This window comes from Anolis sagrei, chromosome 13 (assembly GCF_037176765.1).
Source record: "Anolis sagrei isolate rAnoSag1 chromosome 13, rAnoSag1.mat, whole genome shotgun sequence".
Classification (NCBI taxonomy): Eukaryota; Metazoa; Chordata; class Lepidosauria; order Squamata; family Dactyloidae; genus Anolis; species Anolis sagrei.
Genome location: NC_090033.1, coordinates 5,681,192 through 5,705,186, shown reverse-complemented (window position 1 = coordinate 5,705,186; position 23,995 = coordinate 5,681,192). Strand labels below are relative to the sequence as shown.

The 23,995-nt window shown below is 35.2% G+C and overlaps 1 protein-coding gene across 2 annotated transcripts in view; it reads right to left on the bottom strand.

Moving 5' to 3' along the window:
* The window catches only part of TMEM201 (transmembrane protein 201), a 35,401-nt gene extending 11,940 nt beyond the window's left edge, over positions 1-23,461 (bottom strand). For both annotated transcript variants that reach the window (XM_067473019.1, XM_060758948.2), the window contains exons 1-6: positions 23,118-23,461; positions 14,348-14,468; positions 14,041-14,235; positions 12,075-12,251; positions 11,161-11,543; positions 8,776-8,982 (exon numbers count right to left, since the gene is read on the bottom strand). In XM_067473019.1, the coding sequence (XP_067329120.1) occupies positions 8,776-8,982; positions 11,161-11,543; positions 12,075-12,251; positions 14,041-14,235; positions 14,348-14,468; positions 23,118-23,227 (1,193 nt within the window). In that variant the 5' untranslated portion in view covers positions 23,228-23,461. The remainder of the gene's footprint in view (positions 1-8,775; positions 8,983-11,160; positions 11,544-12,074; positions 12,252-14,040; positions 14,236-14,347; positions 14,469-23,117) is intronic.
* Between the last annotated feature and the right edge of the window lie 534 nt (positions 23,462-23,995).

Below are 23,995 nucleotides of genomic sequence, written 5' to 3'. Positions count from 1 at the left end.
TGTTAATCCCACAATCCCACAAACGAACATTACATTTTTATTTATATTATAATTACAATATTATATTATCATATTATATTATTATATTATCATATTATTATGATTATAATATTATATTATTATATTTTTATTTTATTATTTTATTATTATATTATATTGTTAAATTATATTTTATTATATTATTATTGTATTATACTTTTATTTTATTATATTATTATATTATATTATAATATTATTATTATATTATATTATTAAATTATATTTTACTATATTATTATTGCATTATACTTTTATTTTATTAAATTATTATTGCAATATATTTTAATTATATTATATTATTATTGCATTATATTTTTATTTTATTATATTATTAAATTATATTTTTATTATATTATATTATTATTGCATTATACTTTTATTTTATTATATTATATTTTATTATATTATTATTGTATTATATTTTTATTTTATTATATTATTAAATTATATATTTTATATTATATTATTATTGCATTATATTTTTATTTTATTATACTACTATTGGATATTATTGGATATTATTATCATTATAGTATTATAATGAATTTTATTTTCATGGGGTAGGATCGTGACTACAATTCCCACAATTCCCTACCCTGTTGTCCAAATTTTCTGGGGATCATGGGAATTGTAGTCTTCATAAAGATCCTGCCATAGTGGATTAATGGAGATGAGAGCTTGATCTTATTAGGACTTAAAAAATCGAGTGAGCAAAAGACATAAATAGAAAAATGGTTCTCAATGGACTTGAATCAAAATCATGAATCAACGCCTCCTTTTGTGGGAATCTTGCGAACTTACGACCCTCCAATTCAGCATTCCATTCCCGTGCTGATGATTGGCTGTTCGCTCAGGTTAATCTGCATACCTGGCTCTGATTGGCTAAGAGGGTGAAAGGGGAAAAGAGGGAGGGGGGCTTTTTTCCCCTTCCAAGCTTTGGAATGAATGGAAGACGATGCTCCCGGGAAAATAAGAACCTGTTTTTGCATTGTTTCTGTATTGGATTTCCATGTTGTGTAGCCAAAAAACGACAGGTTTTCCTGCAGCCGTCTATGGCTGATGCAGATGTTTACACTGACAGTGGGGTATAATGGTCAAAAAGCATGATTTTTAGGATATTATATTTTTATTATATAATAATAATATTATATTTTAGTATATTATATTATTATTTTATATTATTATTATTGGGGTGACCCTTTCAGGGCCTGGGTTCGAATATTATAAATATATTATATTTTTAGTATATGACATTATATATTTTTCATTATTATATTATATTATTATTGGGGTGACCCTTTCAGGGCCCGGGTTCGAATATTATAATTATATTTTATTTTTTTGTGTATTTTATTACATTTTTATTATTATATTATATTATTAGTATACTATATTATTATTTATTATTATATTATATTATATTATATTATATTATTATTGACCTGTTCAAGGCCTGGGTTCGACTATTATAAATATATTTTATTTTTTGTGTATTATATTACATTTTTATTATTATATTATATTATTATTATATTATATTATAATATTATATTATATTATATTATTATTGGAGTGACCCTTTCAGGGCCCGGGTTCGAATATTGTAATTATATTTTATTTTTTGTGTATTATATTACATTTTTATTATTATATTATATTATTAGTATATTATATTATCATTTATTATTATTATATTATATTATATTATTATTGGAGTGACCCTTTCAGGGCCTGGGTTCGAATATTATAAATATATTATATTTTTAGTATATTATATTATTTTTAATATTATATTATAATTTTATTATATTATTATTGGAGGGACCCTTTCAGGGCCTGGGTTCAAATATTATATTACATTTTTAGTATATTATATTATATAATTTTAATTATTATATTATATTATTATATTATTATTGGAGTGACCCTTTCAGGGCCTCTGCTAACTAAACTTGCTGTCCAAATCTTGCCGACGCAATCTGTCTACTTAGAAAGGCGAGATGCCATTAGTATGATTTATTATTATTATTATTATTATTATTTATTAATAATAATAAATAACAATAGTGATAATGTTATCAAGGACAGCTGGAACTATGTTTTCAATTAGACATGTTTGCAAGCGAAGCACTTAAATACACTAATAATAATTAATTATTAAATATTATTATTAATAACAGCTGGAACTATGTTTTCAATTAGACATATTTGCAAGCGAAGCACTTAAATACACTTAATTAATTATCAAATATTATTAATAATAATAGTAATTAATTATTAAATATTAATTAATAATTAATTAATAATTAAATATTATTATTAATAATAGTAATAATAATAATGTGCTGTTAAAGGATTTTATGGCCGGAATCACTGGGATGCTGTTGAGTTTTCCAGGCTGTCTGGCCATGATCCAGCAGCATTCTCTCCTGACATTTCACCCACATCTATGGCAGGCATCCTCAGAGGTTGTGAGGGCTGTTGGAAACTAGGAAAGTGGTGTGGGTGTGTGTATATATATTTACCCCACTTACCCCAAAATATATTTCCCCCCCTCTCTCTCTATATATATAGAATGTCCAGGGTGGGTTGTCTGCTTGAGGAAAGTGTGAAAGTTGCAACTGACCACCTTGATTAGCACTGAATGGCCTTTCAGGTTCAAAGCCTGGCTGTTTCCTGCCTAGGGGAATCCTTTGTTAGGAGGTGCCCTGACTGTTTCCTGTCTGGAATTCCCCAGACAGTGAGGTTTATATATTTGTGGAAGGCCCAATGTGGGCAAAACAACTCTTGTCTCTTTGAGGCAAGTGGGAATGTTGCCATTGGCCACCTTGATTAGCACTGAATAGCCTTGCATCTGCAAAGCCTGGCTGCTTCCTGCCTGGGGGAATCCTTTGTTGGAAGGTATAACTGGACCTGTCTGGAATTCTCCTGTTTTCTGAGTGTTGCTCTTTATTTATGACCAGATTTCAGAGTATTTTTCAATACTGGTTGGCCTGATTTTGGGCGCTGCATTTTTTGGATCAGACGCAGGAAAGGCCCTGCAGACTAATCCAATCAGAGAAGTCAACCATTGCAGAGCACCTGATGAACCAACCTGGACACAGCGTATTATTGGAGAACACAGAAATGCTGGACCGCCCTCACAACCACCGTGTCGGAGTACACAGAGAAGCCACTGAAATCCACAAAAAGCACGTGGACAATGTCAACGGAAAGGAGGAAACCATGAAAATAAATATAATCTGGCCACCAGTATTAAAAAAACCTCTAAAATCAGGAGTGTGAATAAAGAGGAACACTAAAAAAATACAAGGGGATTCCAGACAGGGAACAATCAGGGCCAGCAAACACCTCCCAACTAGGAATTCCACCAGGCAGGAAGCAGCCAGGCTTTGAAGCTGCAAGGCTATTCGATGACACCGTTTTAGTCACCATGGAAACCTGGGAAGCTTTGGCACAAAGGCTTCGTAAAACTACAAGTACCTGGATCGAGGCCAAGAGTTGGAATGGCGACAGAAGGGGCGGGACGACGACAACGACAAGTAAACAACCAAAAAATTTTTCAACGAGTCAGAAAATAAGCCCTTGTAGTATGGCTAAGGAGCCCTTTATTTGCGGAACTCGGCAGCTTGAGTAGTGTTTACAACAATGATGTGTATATATATAGTGTGTTAACTAGACAATGATTGTACACAATATATAAAATAAGGAGTATTTTTAAAAGGCTTAATAATAATAATAATAATAATAATAGTCGTAAACAAAGACACACATTGGAGTATCAGAACAGTGGTTAAGTGCTTACGATGACAAAAGGAAGGAAAATATTTTGGCAATTTTATTCCCTTTTCCAAAAAAGTTAGGGACCAGGGCACGGTCAAAATATGAAAACGGTTGAAAAGTGGAATCTCGTCCGGATCTGCCACTTTCTGGCGAAATAATTGCCTCACAAACCAAGTTGGAAGGCTTTAATTCAAAAGGATGCATTAGGGAACGTGACAAAGTTCCAACTGACAGTTGATTGCCCTCACGCCTCCTATCCTCAACCAATGATGGACCTGGAACTGACTTGGCACACAGACCAACAAAACATATTGGAGGTCTTTGGAGGGATTTATAGGAGTTGTAGTTCACCTACATCCGGAGCACACTATGAACCCAAAAGGATGCATTAGGGAATGCGACAAAGTTCCAACTGACAGTTGATTGCCCTTACGCCTCCTATCCTCCACCAATGATGAACCTGGAACTCACTTGGCACACAGACCAACAAAACATATTGGAGGTCTTTGGAGGGATTTATAGGAGTTGTAGTTCACCTACATCCGGAGCACACTATGAATCCAAAAGGATGAATTAGGGAATGCGACAAAGTTCCAACTGACAGTTGATTGCCCTTACGCCTCCTATCCTCCACCAATGATGGACCTGGAACTCACTTGGCACACAGACCAACAAAACATATTGGAGGTCTTTGGAGGGGTTTATAGGAGTTGTAGTTCACCTACATCCGGAGCACACTATGAATCCAAAAGGATGCATTAGGTAATGCGACAAAGTTCCAACTGACAGTTGATTGCCCTTACGCCTCCTATCCTCCACCAATGATGGGCCTGGAACTGACTTGGCACACAGACCAACAAAACATATTGGAGGTCTTCGGAGGGATTTATAGGAGTTGTAGTTCACCTACATCTGGAGCACACTATGAACCCAAATAATGGTGGATCTGGACCAAACTTGGCATGCATGCCCAATATACCCAAATGTAAATACTGGTGGGTTTAGAGGGGAATTGGCCTGGGCATTTCAGTACTGGGATATATAGTTCACCTGCAATCAATGAGAACTCTGAACTCCACCAAAGATGGAAAGGGACCAAACTTGGCACACAGAGCCCCCATGACCAGCAAAAAATACTAGAATCTTTGGTGACAATTTACCTTGATTTGTAGTTCACCTCCATCCAGAGAGCACTGTGAACCCAAACCCTGATGGATCTGAACCAAACCTGGCACATAGACCTGATATACCGAAATGTGATTATTGGAGGGGTTTGGGGAAAACTGACCTTCCTTTCTGGGAGTTGTAGTTCACCGACAACCAGAGAAAATGTGACCACCACCAATGATGGATCTGGACCAAAGTTGGCACACAGAACCTCAATGACTAACTCAACCTACTGGAGGGTTTGATGGGACTGACTTTTCAAAACTAATATCTAACAGCTAAATCACTCCCAATTAAGAGTTTTTAATGCTCTTGATTACCCAAAGCTCACCTCAGCTTTTGACATTGAGGAAAAATACACAATAATAATAATAATAATAATAATAATAATATAATAATAATAATAATAATAGATTAATAATAATAATAGAAGTATAGAATAATAATGATGATAATAGTAATAGAATAATAATGATGATAATAATAATAGAATAATATTAATAATAATAATAGATTTATTATTATTATTATTATAACAGTAATAGAATAATAATAATAGCAATAATAATAATAATAATAATAATTGTAATAATAATAATAATAGCAGAATAATAATAGAATAAATAATCCCCTTTCGGTTAAGTACCTATGCCATTGGGTAATGCTACTCAATGCTTTTTTAAATTATTGTCAGCTATCAATTCAAAACACACACACACACACAAAGGCCAAACTATGTTATATTATTGCTGCGCTGAAAAACAAAACAGGCAGGACACTCATTTCTGTGTATTTAGAGTTAAACCAAATTCACACACACACACACGAAAAATATCGTGGGAAAGGGGAGAGGAAGACCTACTAAAATGTCACTACTTTTGCCACCAAACCCATGCATATTAATATAAAATAATAATAATAATAATGGGGAAATAAGAGAAAAATAAGCGTGAAAACAAGGCGACGGAGAAGAATTCCTCCCTGAAACCGCCTTGATTAGCACTGAATAGCCTTGCAAGTTCAAAGCCTGGCTGGTTGCTGCCTCGGAGGTGGGGGAATCCTTTGTTGGGAGGTGTTAGCTGGCCTTGATTGTTTCCTGCGGACATTCCACAGATATGTAAACCCCACTTGCCTAGTTTCCAAGAGAACTTAACAGTAAGAAATCACAACCTCTGAGGATGCCTGCCATAGATCCAGGTGAATGGCCTTGCAGCGTCAAAGCCTGGCTGATTGCTGCCTGGGGAATCCTTTGTTGGGAGGTGTTAGCAGCCCCAATTGCCTTTTGAAAAACACAAATCAAGCATTGTGCTTTCCTTTGACAGTTTTCCATTTCACTTAATTCTTCTTCACTCAACCACTTATCTATTGATGTTGTTTCTGGCTCCTGTCCACCCTGGACATTCCACAGATATGTAAACCCTACTTGCCTCGTTTCCAACAGACCTCACGGCCTCTGAGGATGCATGTGGGTGAAACGTCAGGAGAGAATGCTTCCAGGCAGCCCAGAAAACTCAAAGCAACCCAGATCCTTTAACATTTCCAATCCTCGTGCATATGTTATGCATATGGGAGAGGAATCCCCTACACAAGCATGATAATTATTTTCTGTGATGGTAAACAACATTTATTTCCGGTCAGAAAGACACGTACAAGCAAACCATTCCAACCGCTTATTAGGAAGACACAAACCCTAACCATAAATAGTCATATTATTGCTTCGGATAATGTGGTTATGCTACAAAGAAAACACAAACACACACAACAAAGGGATTGCGATGGAAATGCAGGGGTGCAAAAAGCGTTCAGCTTTCCTTGTATACGTTAAAAGAACGCACAGCATGCTGTTAATTAAAGGCAGGCAATTAAGAGCAGAGAATATCTCCACGGCATTATTAATGGCACAATGCTACTCTCTTTTTTAACAAGTGCGAGTCAATATAAAAATATTTCCACTGCACTCAGCCCATCTACACTGTACGTTTAATCCAGTTCTGATCCAGTTTTGAATAAGGACGACTCTCTGCCAATGAAGGACCCTGGGGAGGATACGTGTTTATGGCTATCTTCTCAGCCCTTGACTAAATACTAATGATAATTAATAACTATTATTAATTATTAATAATGAATACTTACTATGTATTAATAACTACTATTTCTTAATAATAATCAATAAATAATAATTATAATTAACTAATTTAATATTTATCAATAAGTTATTTTCAATAATTAATAATTTTAACAGAATTAATAATTGTTAACTATTCTTAATAGTTACCAATACTCCATATTTAATAATTAATGCTAATTGGTAATTGTCAATAATTAACAATTTTAATATAATTAATAATATTTAGTATAATACTTAATAATTATTACTAATTAGTAATTATCAATTAATAATTTTAATAGAAGTAATAATTGTTAACTATTCTTAATAGTTACCAATATTTAATGATTAATGCTAATTAGTAATTGTCAATAATTAATAATTTTAATATAATTAATACTAATTCGCAATAGCCAATTGATAATTTTAATATAATTAATAATATTTAGTATAATTTAGTATAATAATTATTATTATTACTTAGTAATTACCAATTAATAATTTTAATACAATTAATAATTATTAACTATTCTTAATAGTTACCAATACTTAATATTTAATAATTAATGCTAATTAGTAATTGTCAATCATTAATAATTTTAATATAATTAATACTAATAGGCAATTGCCAATTAGTATTTTTAATATATTTAATAATATATAGTATAATATTTAATAATTCTTACTAATTAATAATTAACAATTTTAATATAATTAATACTAATTAGCAATTGCCAATTGATAATTTTAATATAATTCATATTTAGTATAATACTTAATAATTATTACTAATTACTAATTATAATTAATAATTTTAATACAATTAATAATTGTTAACTATTCTTATTAGTTACCAATACTTAATATTTAATAATTAATGCTAATTAGTAATTGCCAATAATTAACAATTTTAATATAGTTAATACTAATTAGCAATTGCCAATTATTTAATAATTCTTACTCATTAGTAATTAATCATTTTAATATAATTAATACTAATTAGCAATTGCCAATTAATAACTTTAAAATAATTAATAATACTTAGTATAATATTTAATAATTCTTACTCATTGGCAATTATCAATTAATATCAGTTAATACTAATCAATACTGGTCAAAATTAATAATTTTAATACAATTAATACTAATTAGTCACTGTCAACACTTAATAATTTTAAGACAATAATAGTTAACTATTATTCATAATAATATTTAATAATAAACATATTAAAAATACACACTAGACTAATGGTGAGAAGCTGCCGCTACAAAACCAGCCTGAACTAGCATTCCCGGAGGTCTACAACGAATTCCCATTGGCAGAAATAAAACAACGACACTCCGCAAAACTACACATCCCAGGACACCGCCAGAGGTAGAAAAGGGGTTTTTCGAACCACTGTAACGGTGCCACGATCAACTTTATTAACGTATACGTGACGCGATAACGAGAAGTCAACGGCAAGAGGTGGGGCCTCATGTTGTGGCACGGCATCCGGATGAAGGAGATGCGCTACAGAGCGAGGTGGAGGGACATCAACACATGTATATATAGGTATCGTAAAGGAGGAGGGAATGGAGATGCGGGAGAAGCGTTTTAGAGCGAAGCGCCCGAGGGTGCAGCGCGTGGGGTCTCGGCCTGCGTATCTCCCCCCAGGGTCTACGGCCCGGGCTCTGACCTTCGTGGCCGGGGTCTCCGCTGGCCCCCCGCCGGCTTCCTGGTGGCCACGGCCGCCGCAAAGCCCACCAGGCAGCAGAGGGAGGTGGTGCCGAACTTGGCGGTGTCCATCCAGGTGGGCGGGTCGGCCTGCAGGTAGCTCTCCGCCAGGTGGAAGCCCATCACCAGCAGCCACAGCACGGAGGCAAAGGCGTCAATGCGGCGGAGCCTATGGGAAGGCGAGAGAGAGAAAGAGAGGCCGGTCAGTCCTCTTTCGGTCAGGCATGCCCCCACTTTGTCCCTTTCGGTGTTTTGGACTTCCTAATAGCTGGTACCGGAAGCTGACCCATGCCATGGGTTATGGGCCCAGGAGCCAGCTCTGAGCCTGCGCAGCCCCATCGTGTCTCCCGCAACATCACAATATATACAACGGAATAATATATAGAAATAATAATAACTCTGTAACATCGCACTTTTAACAATAATAAATAATACCAATTAGCCATTGTCAATAATTAATTATTTTAATATAAATAATAGTTAACTATCACTATTAATAATCTTTAATATAATTAATAATATTTTTAATAATAGTTAACTATTGGTGGCTCAGTGGGTTAAAGCACTGAGCTGCTGAGCTTGTTGATCGAAAGGTCGCAGGTTCGATTCTGGGGAGCGGCGTGAGCTTCCGCTGTCAGCCCTAGCTTCTGCCAACCTAGCAGTTCAAAAACATGCAAATGTGAGTAGATCAATAGGTACCGCTCCGGCGGGAAGGTAATGGCGCGCCATGCAGTCATGCCGGCCACATGACCATGGAGGTGTCTACGGACAACGCTGGCTCTTCGGCTTAGAAATGGAGATGAGCACCACACCCCAGAGTCAGACATGACTGGACTTAATGTCAGGGGACTACCTTTACCTTTACCTATTACTATTAATAATCTTTAAAATAACTATTATTAATATTCTTAATAATAGTTAACTGGGATTGTGGCGCAGCTGGCGGAGTGTCGGCTGCATTAAGATCACTCTGACCAAAAAGGTCATGAGTTCAAAGCCAGCCCGGGTTGGAGTGGGTTTCCAACCAATTGTGTCCAGCCTGTTGTCGACCTTTGCAACCCGAAAGGCAGTTGCATCTGTCAAGTAGGAAAATTAGGTACTACATTAAAAGTGTGGGGAAGCTAAATTAACTGATTTATGAGGCCATAAAGAAGACTCCAGCAAAAGCATTCCAGCGGGGAAGCATGCGGGGAATGCAGAAGTGCTTCATCAGCGTCGCAGATGGATGATGAAAGCGACAGCTCCCCTGGCGGCCAGAAAAAGTTAAATAGCCTCTGTCTATGTCTGTATATGTTGGTATGTCAAAAATTGGCATTGAATGTTTGCCATATATGTGTACACGAAACACATATACACAGAGTGGGCCACAGCAACACGTGGCAGGGGATGGCTAGTATATTATATATTATATGTACTAGAACTCATGATATAGTACAATATATAATAGTAATAGTATAATATATTGGTAGTGTATTCTAGAATAATAATAATAATAATAATAATAATAATAATAATAATAATTTGACTTTATTATTAAATAGTATTTTTTAGTAGTAAATAGTAAAAGTTTTCCCGTGACATGAAGTCCAGTCGTGGGGAATTGTGGGAGTTGAAGTCCAAAACACCTGGCGGGAGGGCCGAAATGTGCCCATGTTTGTCCTTACCCCAGAGTATATATTTTGTTTTATTATAATATATTATAACGTATTATAATATAATATATTACATTATAACGTACTATAATATAATATAATATATTATAATATATTGTATTATAACATACTATATTATAATACGTTATAATACAATATATTATAATTATTAAGAATTATATATTATAATTATTAAAAATTATATTACATTATAATATAATATATTATTATATAATATAATATATTATTAATATAATAATATATAATATAATATATTATTATAATATATATAATATATTATAATATAATATATTATTAATATAATAATATATAATATAATATATTATTATAATATATATAATATATTATAATTATTAAGAATTAATATTCTTAATAATAGTTAACTATTACTATTAATAATCTTTAATAATAATCTATATAAATAAAAATGTAAATGTTCGTTTGTGGGATTAACGTAACTCAAAAACCATATATTATAATGATTATAATATTTAATAATAGTAATAATAAAATAAAAATATATATTATAATCATTATAATATATTATATTATAACATATTAGAATATTATATATATACACACACACACACACACACACACATATATCTCATACACTGGTATGTAAATGCATATGGTAATATTGACACCTTTTGGCAGTCCCCCGGAGCCCCTACCTGATCCGTCCCGCCAGCAGCATGGCCAAGAAGCAGGTCAGGAGGCCAATGACCACGACCGCCGTCTGGTGGCTCTTCCCGTAGTCCCAAGCGCTGCCCAGCGCCTCCATCGCTCCTTCCGGCAACAGCCGCATCACTTCCTGCCAGCGGAGGAAGTCGAGCAGAGTGCCGTTGTTGCTCGGTGTGACCCCCTCAGTTCTGTTCTTGCCCGACGCCGGGCTCGGCGGAGCAGGAGCGGACGCCGTTTCCGGGGCGAACGGGTTCCCGGATCCGTACGACGCCATGAAGAGGAGGACGGCGCAGACGAGGAAGGCCAGGAAGCGGAGGGCGACGACCTGGAACGGGGTGGTGGATGAGGAGGACGCCGCGGCGGCGTAAAAGCTCTGCGGAAGAGAAGGACCGTCAGGTCGAGCTGTCGAGCTCCAATTTGTCAATTAGGACGATATCACATCCTCCTTGTTTGTATGGCTCTCTTTCAAATTTCCTGGCCTTTTGTGTGTGTATTTAAATGTACTGACTTTGTATGTGCATTTTTGTTTCCTTGGAAGTTTTCCCCCCTCTTACGCCTGCAAATATATACATATCGATATCTAGATATCGATATGTATATCTATATAGATATCTAAAATTTTCCATATAAACATAGATATATAGGGCTTGCAAATATTGCAGTAGGTAATGCACAGAGAGAGAGAGGTCTAGAGAGATATAAACATAGAAATATAGGGCTTGCAGATATTGCAGGGGAAATGCAAACAGAGAGAAGTCTAGAGAGATGTAAACATAGATATATAGGGCTTGCAAATATTGCAGGAGGGAATGTTTGCCTGTTCCTGTGTTGGAAGCCCTCCTGAGCGCCCTTGGGGAGAGAGGGCGGGATACAAAGTATGCGAGGGTCCCCACGCGCCCCTTACCTGCATGTAGGTCTTGTCCGCCTTGCGGTGGCTGAAGTGGTGCCGGAGCAGGAGGGCCCGGAGCTGGCGGTTCTGGTGCTTGATGTAATACTCCACGGCCGCCTGGCACGGGCGGCACAGCTTGTAGGTCTGCTCCAAGTGGTGCTTGTACACCTCAATCTCCTCGTCGTATTTGCCCTGCCGAGAAGAACGGGGACCATTTGCACTCCGGGGAAGGGACAACCATTGGGCCCACCGACTTTCGGGCGACAGGAGACAAGAGACGAGATCAACAAAGCTCAGGACATTACTCAACGGAACGGGGATCTGACTCGTATCCTGATACGAGGTTTTTTTCGTCCCTTGTGTTGAGCCATTTCCAAAAAGGAAAACAAGCACATTAAAGAATGTAACACAGGAAGAAGAATGGCTTTGGGAGAGAGAAAAGGAAGAGAGGGAGGAATGAAAATGAGGGAGGGAAGGGGGAAAAAGGAAGGAAGGAAAGAAGGAAGGAAGGGAAGGAGGGAGAAAGAGAGAAAGAAAGGGAGAAATAAATAAAGAGAAGTAGAGGAAAGAGATGGAAGGAGGGAGGGAAAGAGAGAGAGAGAGAGAGAAAGGGAGAAATAAATGAAGAGAAGTAGGAGAAAGAGATGGAAGGAGGGAAGGGAAAGGAAGGAAGGAAGGTGAGAGAAAAGGAAAATAAAGTAGTGAAAAGATTTGGAAGGAGGGAGGAAGGAAGGGAAAGAAACAGAGGAAGGAAAAGGAGAGAGAGAGAAATAAATAAAGAGAAGAGATAGAGGGAGGGAAAGAAAGGAAGGAAGGAAGTAAGACAGAGAAAGAAAGAAAGAAAGAAAGAAAGAAAGAAAGAAAGAAAGAAAGAAAGAAAGAAAAGGGAAAGAGGAAGGGAGAAATAAATAAAGATACAAGGAGGGAGAAGAGAAAGAAAGAGAGGGAAAGGACAAAAAGAAATAAATAAAGAAGTAGGGAAAAGAAATCGAAGGAAGGAAAAGAAAGAGAGAGAGGGAAAGAATAAAAGAAAGAATAGGAAAGAGAGAGAAAGAAAGAAAGAAAGAAAGGGATGGAAAAGAGAAATAAGGAATGAGGAAGAGAAAAGAAAGTTAGGAAACAGGGAATAAGAAAAGTAAAGGAGAAAGAAAAAAGAAAGAAAAAGATAGAAGGAAGGAGGAAGGGAAAGAAAGAAAGAAAGAAAGAAAGAGATGGAAGGAAGGAGGAAGAGAAGGAAAGAGAAAGAAAGAAAGAAATGGAAGGAAGGAGGAAGGGAAGGAAAGAGAAAGAAAGAAAGAGATGGAAGGAAGGAGGAAGGGAAGGAAAGAGAAAGAAAGAAAGAAAGAAAGAAAGAAAGGAAGGGATGGAAAAGAGAAGTAAGGAAAGAGGAAGAAAAAAACAAGAAAGAAAAGTAGGAAACAGGGAAAGAAGAAAAATTAAAAAAAGAGAGAAAGAAAAAAAGAAGGAAGGAAGGAAGGAAGGAAGGAAGGAAGGAAGGAAGGAAGGAAAGAAAGAAAGGTTAAATAGGAAAAAGAAGGAAGGATGTATTGTCAAAGGCTTTCATGGCCGGAATCACTGGGTTGTAGGTTTCTTCGGGCTATCTGGCCATGTTCTAGAGGCATTCTCTCCTGACGTTTTGCCTGCATCTATGGTAAGCATCCTCAGAGGTAGTGAGACCTCACAACCTCTGAGGATGCCTGCCACAGATGCAGGCGAAACGTCAGGAGAGAATGCCTCTAGAACATGGTCATATAGCCCGGAAAAACCTACAACAACCCAAAAAGGAAGGAATTTGGAAAGGATGTTGAACCACGGGCCATGGCTCTGAACCCATTGGGCGACTCTAGGGTGAAGTCACCCTTTCTCAGCCTCAGAGGAAGACGAAGAAAGGCCATTCGCCCTCGGAATGAATCCCGCTAAGGAAGGTCTGCAACGCTCGGCAAGCACCCCACACCCTTGTGGGTCCCGCCCCACGACTGACCTCTTCCCGGGGGGTGAAGGAGGCCAGCTGCTTGATCTTGGTGGTCTGGTGGTTGTTGCACTTCTTGCAGAGGAGGACCTGGCTGCTGACCCACTGCTGGGGCCGGGAGGGGTCGCAGGGGGGTCCCGTGCCCGAGACCACGTGGTTCAGGTGCTCCATGTACTGCGCTGGGATGGGCTTGTTGTAGTCGCCGTTCTGCCAAAAGGAATTGCAAGGGTAGTCGCTCAACCACTCCAACGTCCCGGTCAATCTAACCTCCCACCCAAAATTGTAAATACAATATATGTACATATATATAGATATCTACCTCTTGGAAGCCGTTGTACTGTTCGCAGTTGGGACAGTCCCAACAATTGCGGTTCCCATAGGGCACCACCGTGTCCTGGCTGCAGAACCAGCAGTTCACCGTCATGTGAGTGGGCTTCCGCCTGCGGGGAGGAGGAGAGGAAAGAGAGAGGCGAAATGGCGGAGGTTAGTGCATCCCGATTGAGAGAGACAGTCAGAGTCAGAACGGGTGAGTTCCCGCAACAACTGTATCTGTTAAATGATTTGAAAATGTCTGTTTTCTTTTAGTGTTGGTTTGATTGTTTTTTTGTATTGTTTACCAAATGTCGTGTGTCGCTTTGTGGTCCCGTTTAGGGAGGAAAGCGGGATAGACATAAAGATTTATTTTTATTATTATTATTATTATGCAAGTTTGTTTTGAAGTTGAATTTGTAAGTCAGAACAGGGCCATTTTTGAAGTATAACTCCATATATATATATATATATAGAGAGAGAGAGAGAGAGAGAGAGAGAATGTATATACACATTCATACACACACACAGAGAAATATAGGGAAATAGCACAGGAAAATTATATATGGATAGTATAAGGAAATTATCTCTCTATCTATGCATATGGATAGCATATGGTATAGATAAATAGCATAGGGAAATTATATCTATATCTATCTATATAATTATATAATATATGTGTGTGTGTGTGTGTGTATGTATATGGATAGCATAGGGAAATTATATCTATATCTATCTATCTATCTATCTATCTAATTATATATAATATATATATGTGTGTGTGTGTATATATATATGTATATGGATAGCATAGGGAAATTATATCTATATCTATCTATCTATCTATCTAATTATATATAATATATATGTGTGTGTGTATATATATATATGTATATGGATAGCATAGGGAAATTATATCTATATCTATCTATATAATTATATATAATATATATGTGTGTGTGTGTGTATATGTGTGTGTGTATATATATATATAGATAGATAGATAGATAGATAGATAGATAGATAGATATAGATATGGATAGCATAGGGAAATTATACCTGTGTGTGTGTGTGTGCATGTATGGATAGCATAGGGTAGGTAGGTAAGGAGGTAGATAGATAGCATAGGGAAACTATATAGATAACAAGGAAATCATATATATACATATTATATAGATAGATAGCATAAAGTATGTGTGAATATATATATATATATATATATATATATATATATATATATATATGGCTATGGATAGCATAAGGAAATCACACACATATATATAATAGGGTATAGATAGATAGCATAAGGGAAATTATATGGATGGATACAATAGTGAATATGAATGCATGCACACACACACGGATAGCATAAGGTGTGTGTGTGTGTGTGTATATATATATATGAATCTATAGATAGCATAAGGTATGTATATATATATGGATAGCATAAGGATATATATGGGAAATTATGTGTGACCCCGTACACCCCCATACATTTCCTCAGGGGAATCTCCCACATCATGATCTTGAGGCATGGAGTTCCACAGTTGAACGAATCATGGTGAATTCCCCCCTCCAAACCTCTTGTTCAGTTGCTGATCAATTCCTGCTTTGCTGTGCGCCATAGGAAAGGGTAGGAAAGGGAATGAGGAGCGCCACTTGTGCCAGAACGAATGGGAATGTAGACCATGCGCCACAGCCAAGGGGACAGTTGCTCAAAGCAGTTGTCCCGACTTATGGCATTCCTATCGGGAGAGGAGCTTTCAAAGAAGGGTTTCGAGGGAGAAGAAAAGAGCATTCAAGGCAGAGGAATGGACACTTGTGCCGTAAACATGCGCCTGCTGCCGGTATTGATCATTTGGCGCATTACAACCAAAACAAAGAGAGGAAAGGACGAGGGAACAGATGCAAAAGTCAGTTGCCACCGATAAGCCAAAGAGAGGGAAGACGCAGAAAGCTCAAGACACAACAACGAAAACAAGTCCACATCCCAAGAGAGAGAAAGCAAGATGGACCAAGAGAAAATAATAATAATAATAATAATAATAATTATTATTATTATTATTATAATTATAATAATATTTCCTATACCCTTGAGAAGAGCCTGATATTCAGAGACGAATCCCAGACACTTGGGCCTAATGTGCACATGTACTGTGTGCTATTATCATATAAATAATATGATAATAATAATAATAAATATAATAACATAATATTATCTCTAATATCCTAGGTCCTTGCGAAGAGCCCGATATTCAGAAATGAACCCCAGACACTTGGACCTAATGTGCACATGTGCTGAGTAATCAATAATATATGTTAATATAATAATTATAATAATAATAACAATATAATATTATCTCTAATATCCTAAGTCCTTGGGAAGAGCTCTGTATTCAGAGACGAATCCCACACACTTGGACCTAATGTGCATGTGCACCATGTTGTTATGCACAGGTAATAATTAATATATAATAATATATAATAATAATAATAATATATAATAATAATATAATATTATCTCTGATATCCTAAGTCCTTGGGAAGTACCCGATATTCAGGGATGAATCCTGGACACTTGGACCTAATGTGCACATGTGCTGTGTTGTTATGTTCATGTAAATAAATAATAAAAATATAATAATAATAATAATAATAATAATAAAAATAGCACTAATATCCTAGGCCCTTGGGAAGAGCCCGATATTCAGGGACGAATCCTAGACACTTGGACCTAATGTGCACATGTGCTGTGTTGTTATGTTTATGTAAAAACATAATCCCAGACACTTGGACTTGGACATTATATATAATGATATATAATAATATTATAATAATCCAATACTATCTCTAATATCCTAGACACAGTATGCTGTGTTGCTATGGACATGGAATATATAATAATATATAAGAGAATAATAATAATAATTTATAGTATAATTATAGTTATACCATATAATAATAATAATAACAATATCTTTAATATCCTAGGCCCTTGGGAACAGCTTGATATCCAGAGAAGAACCCCAGACACTTGGACCTAATGTGCATGTGTGCTGTGTTGTTATGGACATGTAATAAATAATAATAATAATAATAGAATATATAAATAATAATAATAATAATAATAATATCCTAGACCTTTGGGAAGAGCTCGGTATTCAGAGACTAATTCCAGACACTTGGACTTAATATGCGTGTGTGCTGTATTGTCATATACATGTAATAAATCATAACAGAATATATCAATAATAATAATATCTCTAATATCCTAGGCCCTTGGGAAGAGCCTAATTCCAGACACTTGGACTTAATATGCGTGTGTGCTGTGTTGTCATATACATGTAATAAATAATAATAATAGAATATATCAATAATAATAATAATAATAATAATAATATATCTAATATCCTAGGTTCTTGGGAAGGTCGAAGTGTGTGGAATTCTCTGAATATCGGGCTCTTCCCAAAGGCCTAGGATATTAGAAATATTCTATTTTATTATTATTAATATTATTATTATTATATTTATTACATGCACATAAGAATACAGCACACATGCACATTAGGTCCAATAGTCTGGGATTTATCTCTGGATATCGGGTTCTTCCCAAGAGCCTAGGTATTAGAGATATTATTATTATTGTTTTGCCGCCTCTACAATACCCAAGTTATGGGCCCCGAAAGACAAACGCAGCCTTTATATCCCAAACGCAGCTGATCCCCGTCCTCGCCAGCTGTTTCCTTATGACTTTGCCATAGAAACTACAGCTGTCGGCCTTTGGAAGAACTCCCCAAAGGCACATGAATGCATGAGATGGACAACAAACCCAAAACAAACCCCGTTCACTCCGGGAAATGCGGGAGTTGCAGTTGTACCAGCCTTTCTCAGGGTTAACCTGGCATGATGTGAGTTGTAGTTCACCCATAACCTTATGCATTGCGTACAATGGACAACGCCAGGTACCCAAGCTAGTAATCATAATAATAATCTAATAATATAAAAAAAATAATAATCTAAAGATATAACATATAATATTATAATCTAAAATTATAATAGGAAAGGTATAATAAATAAGGTATAATAAATAATAATAATAAATCTAACAATATAATAACAGTAAATACAATCTAACATAATAAAAAACCTAACAATAATAATAATAAACATGATAAAAAATCTAACAATATAATAATTATATAACAATAATTATAATAATTAATATAATAAACAATATAATATATAAGTAAATGTATATAAATAATATATAAAAAACTAACAATATAATATAATTATATATACATGAATATACATAAATAATATATAAAAACTCTAACAATATAATAACATAATAAAAAACCTAACAATATAATAATAACATGATAAAAATCTAACAATATAATAATCATAATAATCTCACATAATAAATATAATATATAAATCAACAATGTAATATAATTATATATACATAAATATATAAACATTTATATAAATTCATATAAATATATAAATAATATAACGCTTTAATATAATTATATATAAATATATATAAATAATATATAAACAATCTAACAATATTATATATATATAAATTTACATATTATAGATATTTATTATAATAATAATAATATCTCTAATATCCTAGGCCCTTGGGAACAGCTTGATATTCAGAGACGAACCCCAGACACTTGGACCTATATATTATAGATATATGTTATAGATAAATATTATAACACTATAATATAATTATATATATAAATGTATATAAATTATAAATAACAATATAATATTACACACACACACACACACACACATATATATATACAATTTAACTTTATATAGAAATATCTATATAAATTTATATAAATAATATATCATGGCACAACATTTCCCCCAGATATAAAGCATAGCCAAGCTTGTAAAAACCATTGGCTGTTATGCAAGTTGCATTCCAGGAGACCATATAACCCTCAGGAAAGGCAGACAAAAATGACCAGAAAATCCTTCCTGCCCCAAGCAAAATGCATTATTTAGATTCCAGCTCTCCAACCAGAGTTAATATTTGGCCCACAAGGAGAAAATAGTAGTGGTAATAATAATAATAATAATAATAATATGCAAAAACTCTGGTCAAGGTGATCCCAGTGGTGATCAGCACAATGGGTGCAGTGCCTCAAGACCTTGGCCTGTACTTAAAAACAATCAGTACTGAAAAAATCACCGTCTGCCAGCTGCAAAAGGCCACCCTACTGGGATCTCGACGCATTATTCGACAATACATCACACAGTCCTAGACACTTGGGAAGGGTCCGACGTGTGATCCAATACAACAGCCAGCTGTGGATTCATCTTGTTGTGTTTCAAGTAATAATAGGTATAGGACTGAAATATGCATGCGGCTGTACACAGACAAGCTCCTGCCTCCACAACCAGCTATAGGTCCCACTACTCAGGAGACACCAGTGGCCCTCCCTCCAGTGACATTGCAGGTTAGAGCGAGCGACGTAAACATGCCCCAGAGCCCTGCCAATGCCCTCCACCCACACCATACTGCCCGCCACCCAAGTGAAGGCTTCCATATGGGACAATTTCATTCTAGATTTTCGGTTTTTCCTCCACCACAGACATCCCAGTGTTCCTTTCTCTCTCCACTGACATGGAATTTGCATGACCCCCACCCACTGCCTCTCCCTTAACCCTTTCCTCTTCTTTTCTATGGCACAAATCAGAGGAATTGATCAGCAACAGACATCCTAATGTTCCTCTCTCTCTCCATTGGCATGGAATTTGCATGACCCCCACCCACTGCCTCTCCCTCAACCCTTTCCTTTTCTTTTCTATGTCACAAAGCAAACAGAAGAATTGATCAGCCACAGACATCCCAGTGTTCCTTTCTCTCTCCATTGATATGGAAGTTGCATGACAACTGCCTCTCTCTTAATCCTTTCCTATTTTTCCCTATGGCACACAGCAAACAGAGGAATTGATCAGCAAGAGACATCCTAGTGTTCCTTTCTCTCTCCATTGGCATGGAATTTGCATGACAACTGCCTCTCCCTTAACCCTTTGCCATTGTTTTCTATGGCACACAGCAAACAGAGGAACTGATTAGCAAGAGACACCCCAGTGTTCCTTTCTCTCTCCATTGATATGGAAGTTGCATGACAACTGCCTCTCCCTTAACCCTTTCCCATTGTTTTCTATGGCACACAGCAAACAGAGGAACTGATTAGCAAGAGACACCCCAGTGTTCCTTTCTCTCTCCATTGATATGGAAGTTGCATGACAACTGCCTCTCCCTTAACCCTTTCCCATTGTTTTCTATGGCACACAGCAAACAGAGGAACTGATTAGCAAGAGACACCCCAGTGTTCCTTTCTCTCTCCATTGATATGGAAGTTGCATGACAACTGCCTCTCCCTTAACCCTTTCCCATTGTTTTCTATGGCACACAGCAAACAGAGGAACTGATTAGCAAGAGACACCCCAGTGTTCCTTTCTCTCTCCATTGATATGGAAGTTGCATGACAACTGCCTCTCCCTTAACCCTTTGCCATTGTTTTCTATGGCACACAGCAAACAGAGGAACTGATTAGCAAGAGACACCCCAGTGTTCCTTTCTCTCTCCATTGATATGGAAGGTGCATGACAACTGCCTCTCTCTTAATCCTTTCCTATTTTTTTCCTATGGCACACAGCAAATAGAGGAATGGATCAGCAACAGACATCCCAGTGTTCCTCTCCCTCAATTGACGTGGAATTTGCATGACAACTGCCTCTCCCTTAACCCTTTCCCATTGTTTTCTATGGCACACAGCAAACAGAGGAACTGATCAGCAAGAGACATCCCAGTGTTCCTTTCTCCATTGGCGTGGAATTTGCATGACACCCCCCCCCCCCCACCTCTCCCCTAACCCTTTCCTATTCTTTTCTATGGCACACAGCAAACAGAGGAATTGATCAGTAACTGAACATAATTGAACTGTTTGGGGGGAAATCACCAAAGTTGGCATGCCAAATAAAATACACTATAATAATGAGGTAAAGTAGAATATAAACACAGTAACGTAAAATAATAATATAATAACGTAAAATATAATAGCGTAAAATTATTATACTTTACGTTATCATTATATTATGTTTTTATTATATTTTAATAATAATGCAAGATATAATAATAACAAGAATGTAAGGTATTATTATATCTGTACAATATAAATATGAAAATAATGTCAAGTATATTATTTTAAATACAATCATAATGTGAATTATATTTTAAATATAATAGTAATGTGAGTTCTAATATTTTAAATACAATAATGTGAATGATAATATTTTAAAATATAATACTAATGTGACTGATATTTTAAATATAGTAATAACAATGTGAATGATAATATTTTCAATATAAAGTGAATATTTCCAATATAATGTGAATTATATTATATTAAATATAATAGTAATGTGAATGATGATATTTGAAATATAATATGAATGATAATATTTTAAATACAACAATAATGTGAATGATAATATTTTAAATATAATGTGAAGGATAATATTTTAAATATAATAACAATGTGAATGATAATATTTTCAATATAATGTGAATTATATTAAATATAATAGTCATGGGAATTATATTTGAAATATAATACGAATGATAATATTTTAAATATAATAGTAATGTGAAGAATAATATTTTCAATATCATGTGAAATATTTTAAATACAGTAATAATGTGAATATTTGAAATATGACATGAAGGATAATATTTTAAATATAATATGAATGATAATATTTTAAATATAATAACAATGTGAATGATAACATTTTCAATATAATGTGGTATTTTCAATATAATGTGAATTATATTATATTAAATATAATAGTAATGGGAATTATATTTGAAATATAATATGAATGATAATATTTTAAATATAATAGTAATGTGAAGGATAATATTTTAATATAACAATAATGTGAATTATATTTTAAATATAATCATAATATGAAGTATATTATATTAAATATAATACTAATGTGAAGTATATTTTAAATATAATATTTATAACGTGAATAATATTTTAAATACAATAATGTGAATGATATTTTAAATATGTGAATGATAATATACTAAAATAAAATACTAATGTGAATGATAATATTTTAAATACAACAATAATGTGAATGATAATATTTTCAATATCATGTGAAATATTTTAAATACAACAATAATGTGAATTACATTTGAAATATAATAGTAATGTGAATTATGTTTTAAATATAATAATAACAATGTGGATGATAATATTTGAAATATATTAATGTGAATAATGTTTTCAATATAATAGTAATGTGAATGATAATGTTTTTAATATAACAATAATGTGAATTATATTTTAAATATAATCATAATATGAAGTATATTACATTAAATATAATAATAATCTGAATTATATTTTAAATATAATATTAATAATGTGAATTCTAATATTTTAAATACAATAATGTGAATATTTTAAACATGTGAATGATAATATATTAAAATATAATTCTAATGTGAATGATCATATTTTAAATATAACAATAATGTGAAGGATAATATTTTCAATATCATGTGAAATATTTTAAATACAATAATTATGTGAATGATAATATTGGAAATATAATAATAATAGTACTAATAATGTGGAATACAGTCACAATAGGGATAGTAGTCCTTCTCCCTTGGATCCCGGCCTGCCTGCCTTCCTTCCTCCCTTCCCTGGCTGACTGACCTGCGTGCGGCGTGGTAGAGCCAGGCTCCCCCGGCGGCGGCGGCTCCAATCCCGGCTGCGGCGGTGGCTGTGGCGGGGAAGGCTCCCCACGCGAGACCGAGGCCTTCCATGGCTCCCCAATGCAGCAGGCCGCACACCTCGCCTCCCTTCTCGCCCTTCTCCCGCCTTTGCCAATCCTGTCAGCCTCAACGTTCCTTCCGGGGCGTCCGACTGACCAATGGCGGACGATATGCAAAAGAGTGGAGCGCCTCTCGACCAATGGCGGACGATATGCAAAAGAGCGGAGCGCCTCTTCAGCCAATTAGGCAAAAGAGAGAGTGGAGCGCCTCTTCGGCCAATGGCGGACGATATGCAAAAGAGTACAACGCCTCTTCGGCCAATAGTAGGCGATTATGCAAAGAGGTGGAACGTTCGGCCAAGGCGGGAAAAGGGCCTCTCTAGGCTCTTTTAAAGGGCCCGCTCCCCATTTCGTTGGAAGGAGTCGTGAAAGGCCGGAGTCGTGCCAGGAGGGAGTCCACACAGGTGGGAAAGGCACGAAAAGCCCGGGTTTGGTCACGAGGTGCCAGTCCAGGCTGGGCACGAAGCAGGCAAGTCGTGCTCCTGCCCCCCTGGGAAATGGGGGATGCTTCTCCAGCTCCACTTCATTCACACACACACACAAATATATATATATATAATTATAATATATAATATATAAGAATAATATAAATGAGAATTATACTATTATATATTAAAAATATAATAGTGTAATATATAATATGTAAGAATAATATAAGAGTAATATTAATGTGAATTATACTATTATATATATAGAAATATAATAATGTAATAAATTATAGGAATAATGTAAGATCTCATAATAATGTAAAGACAAAATA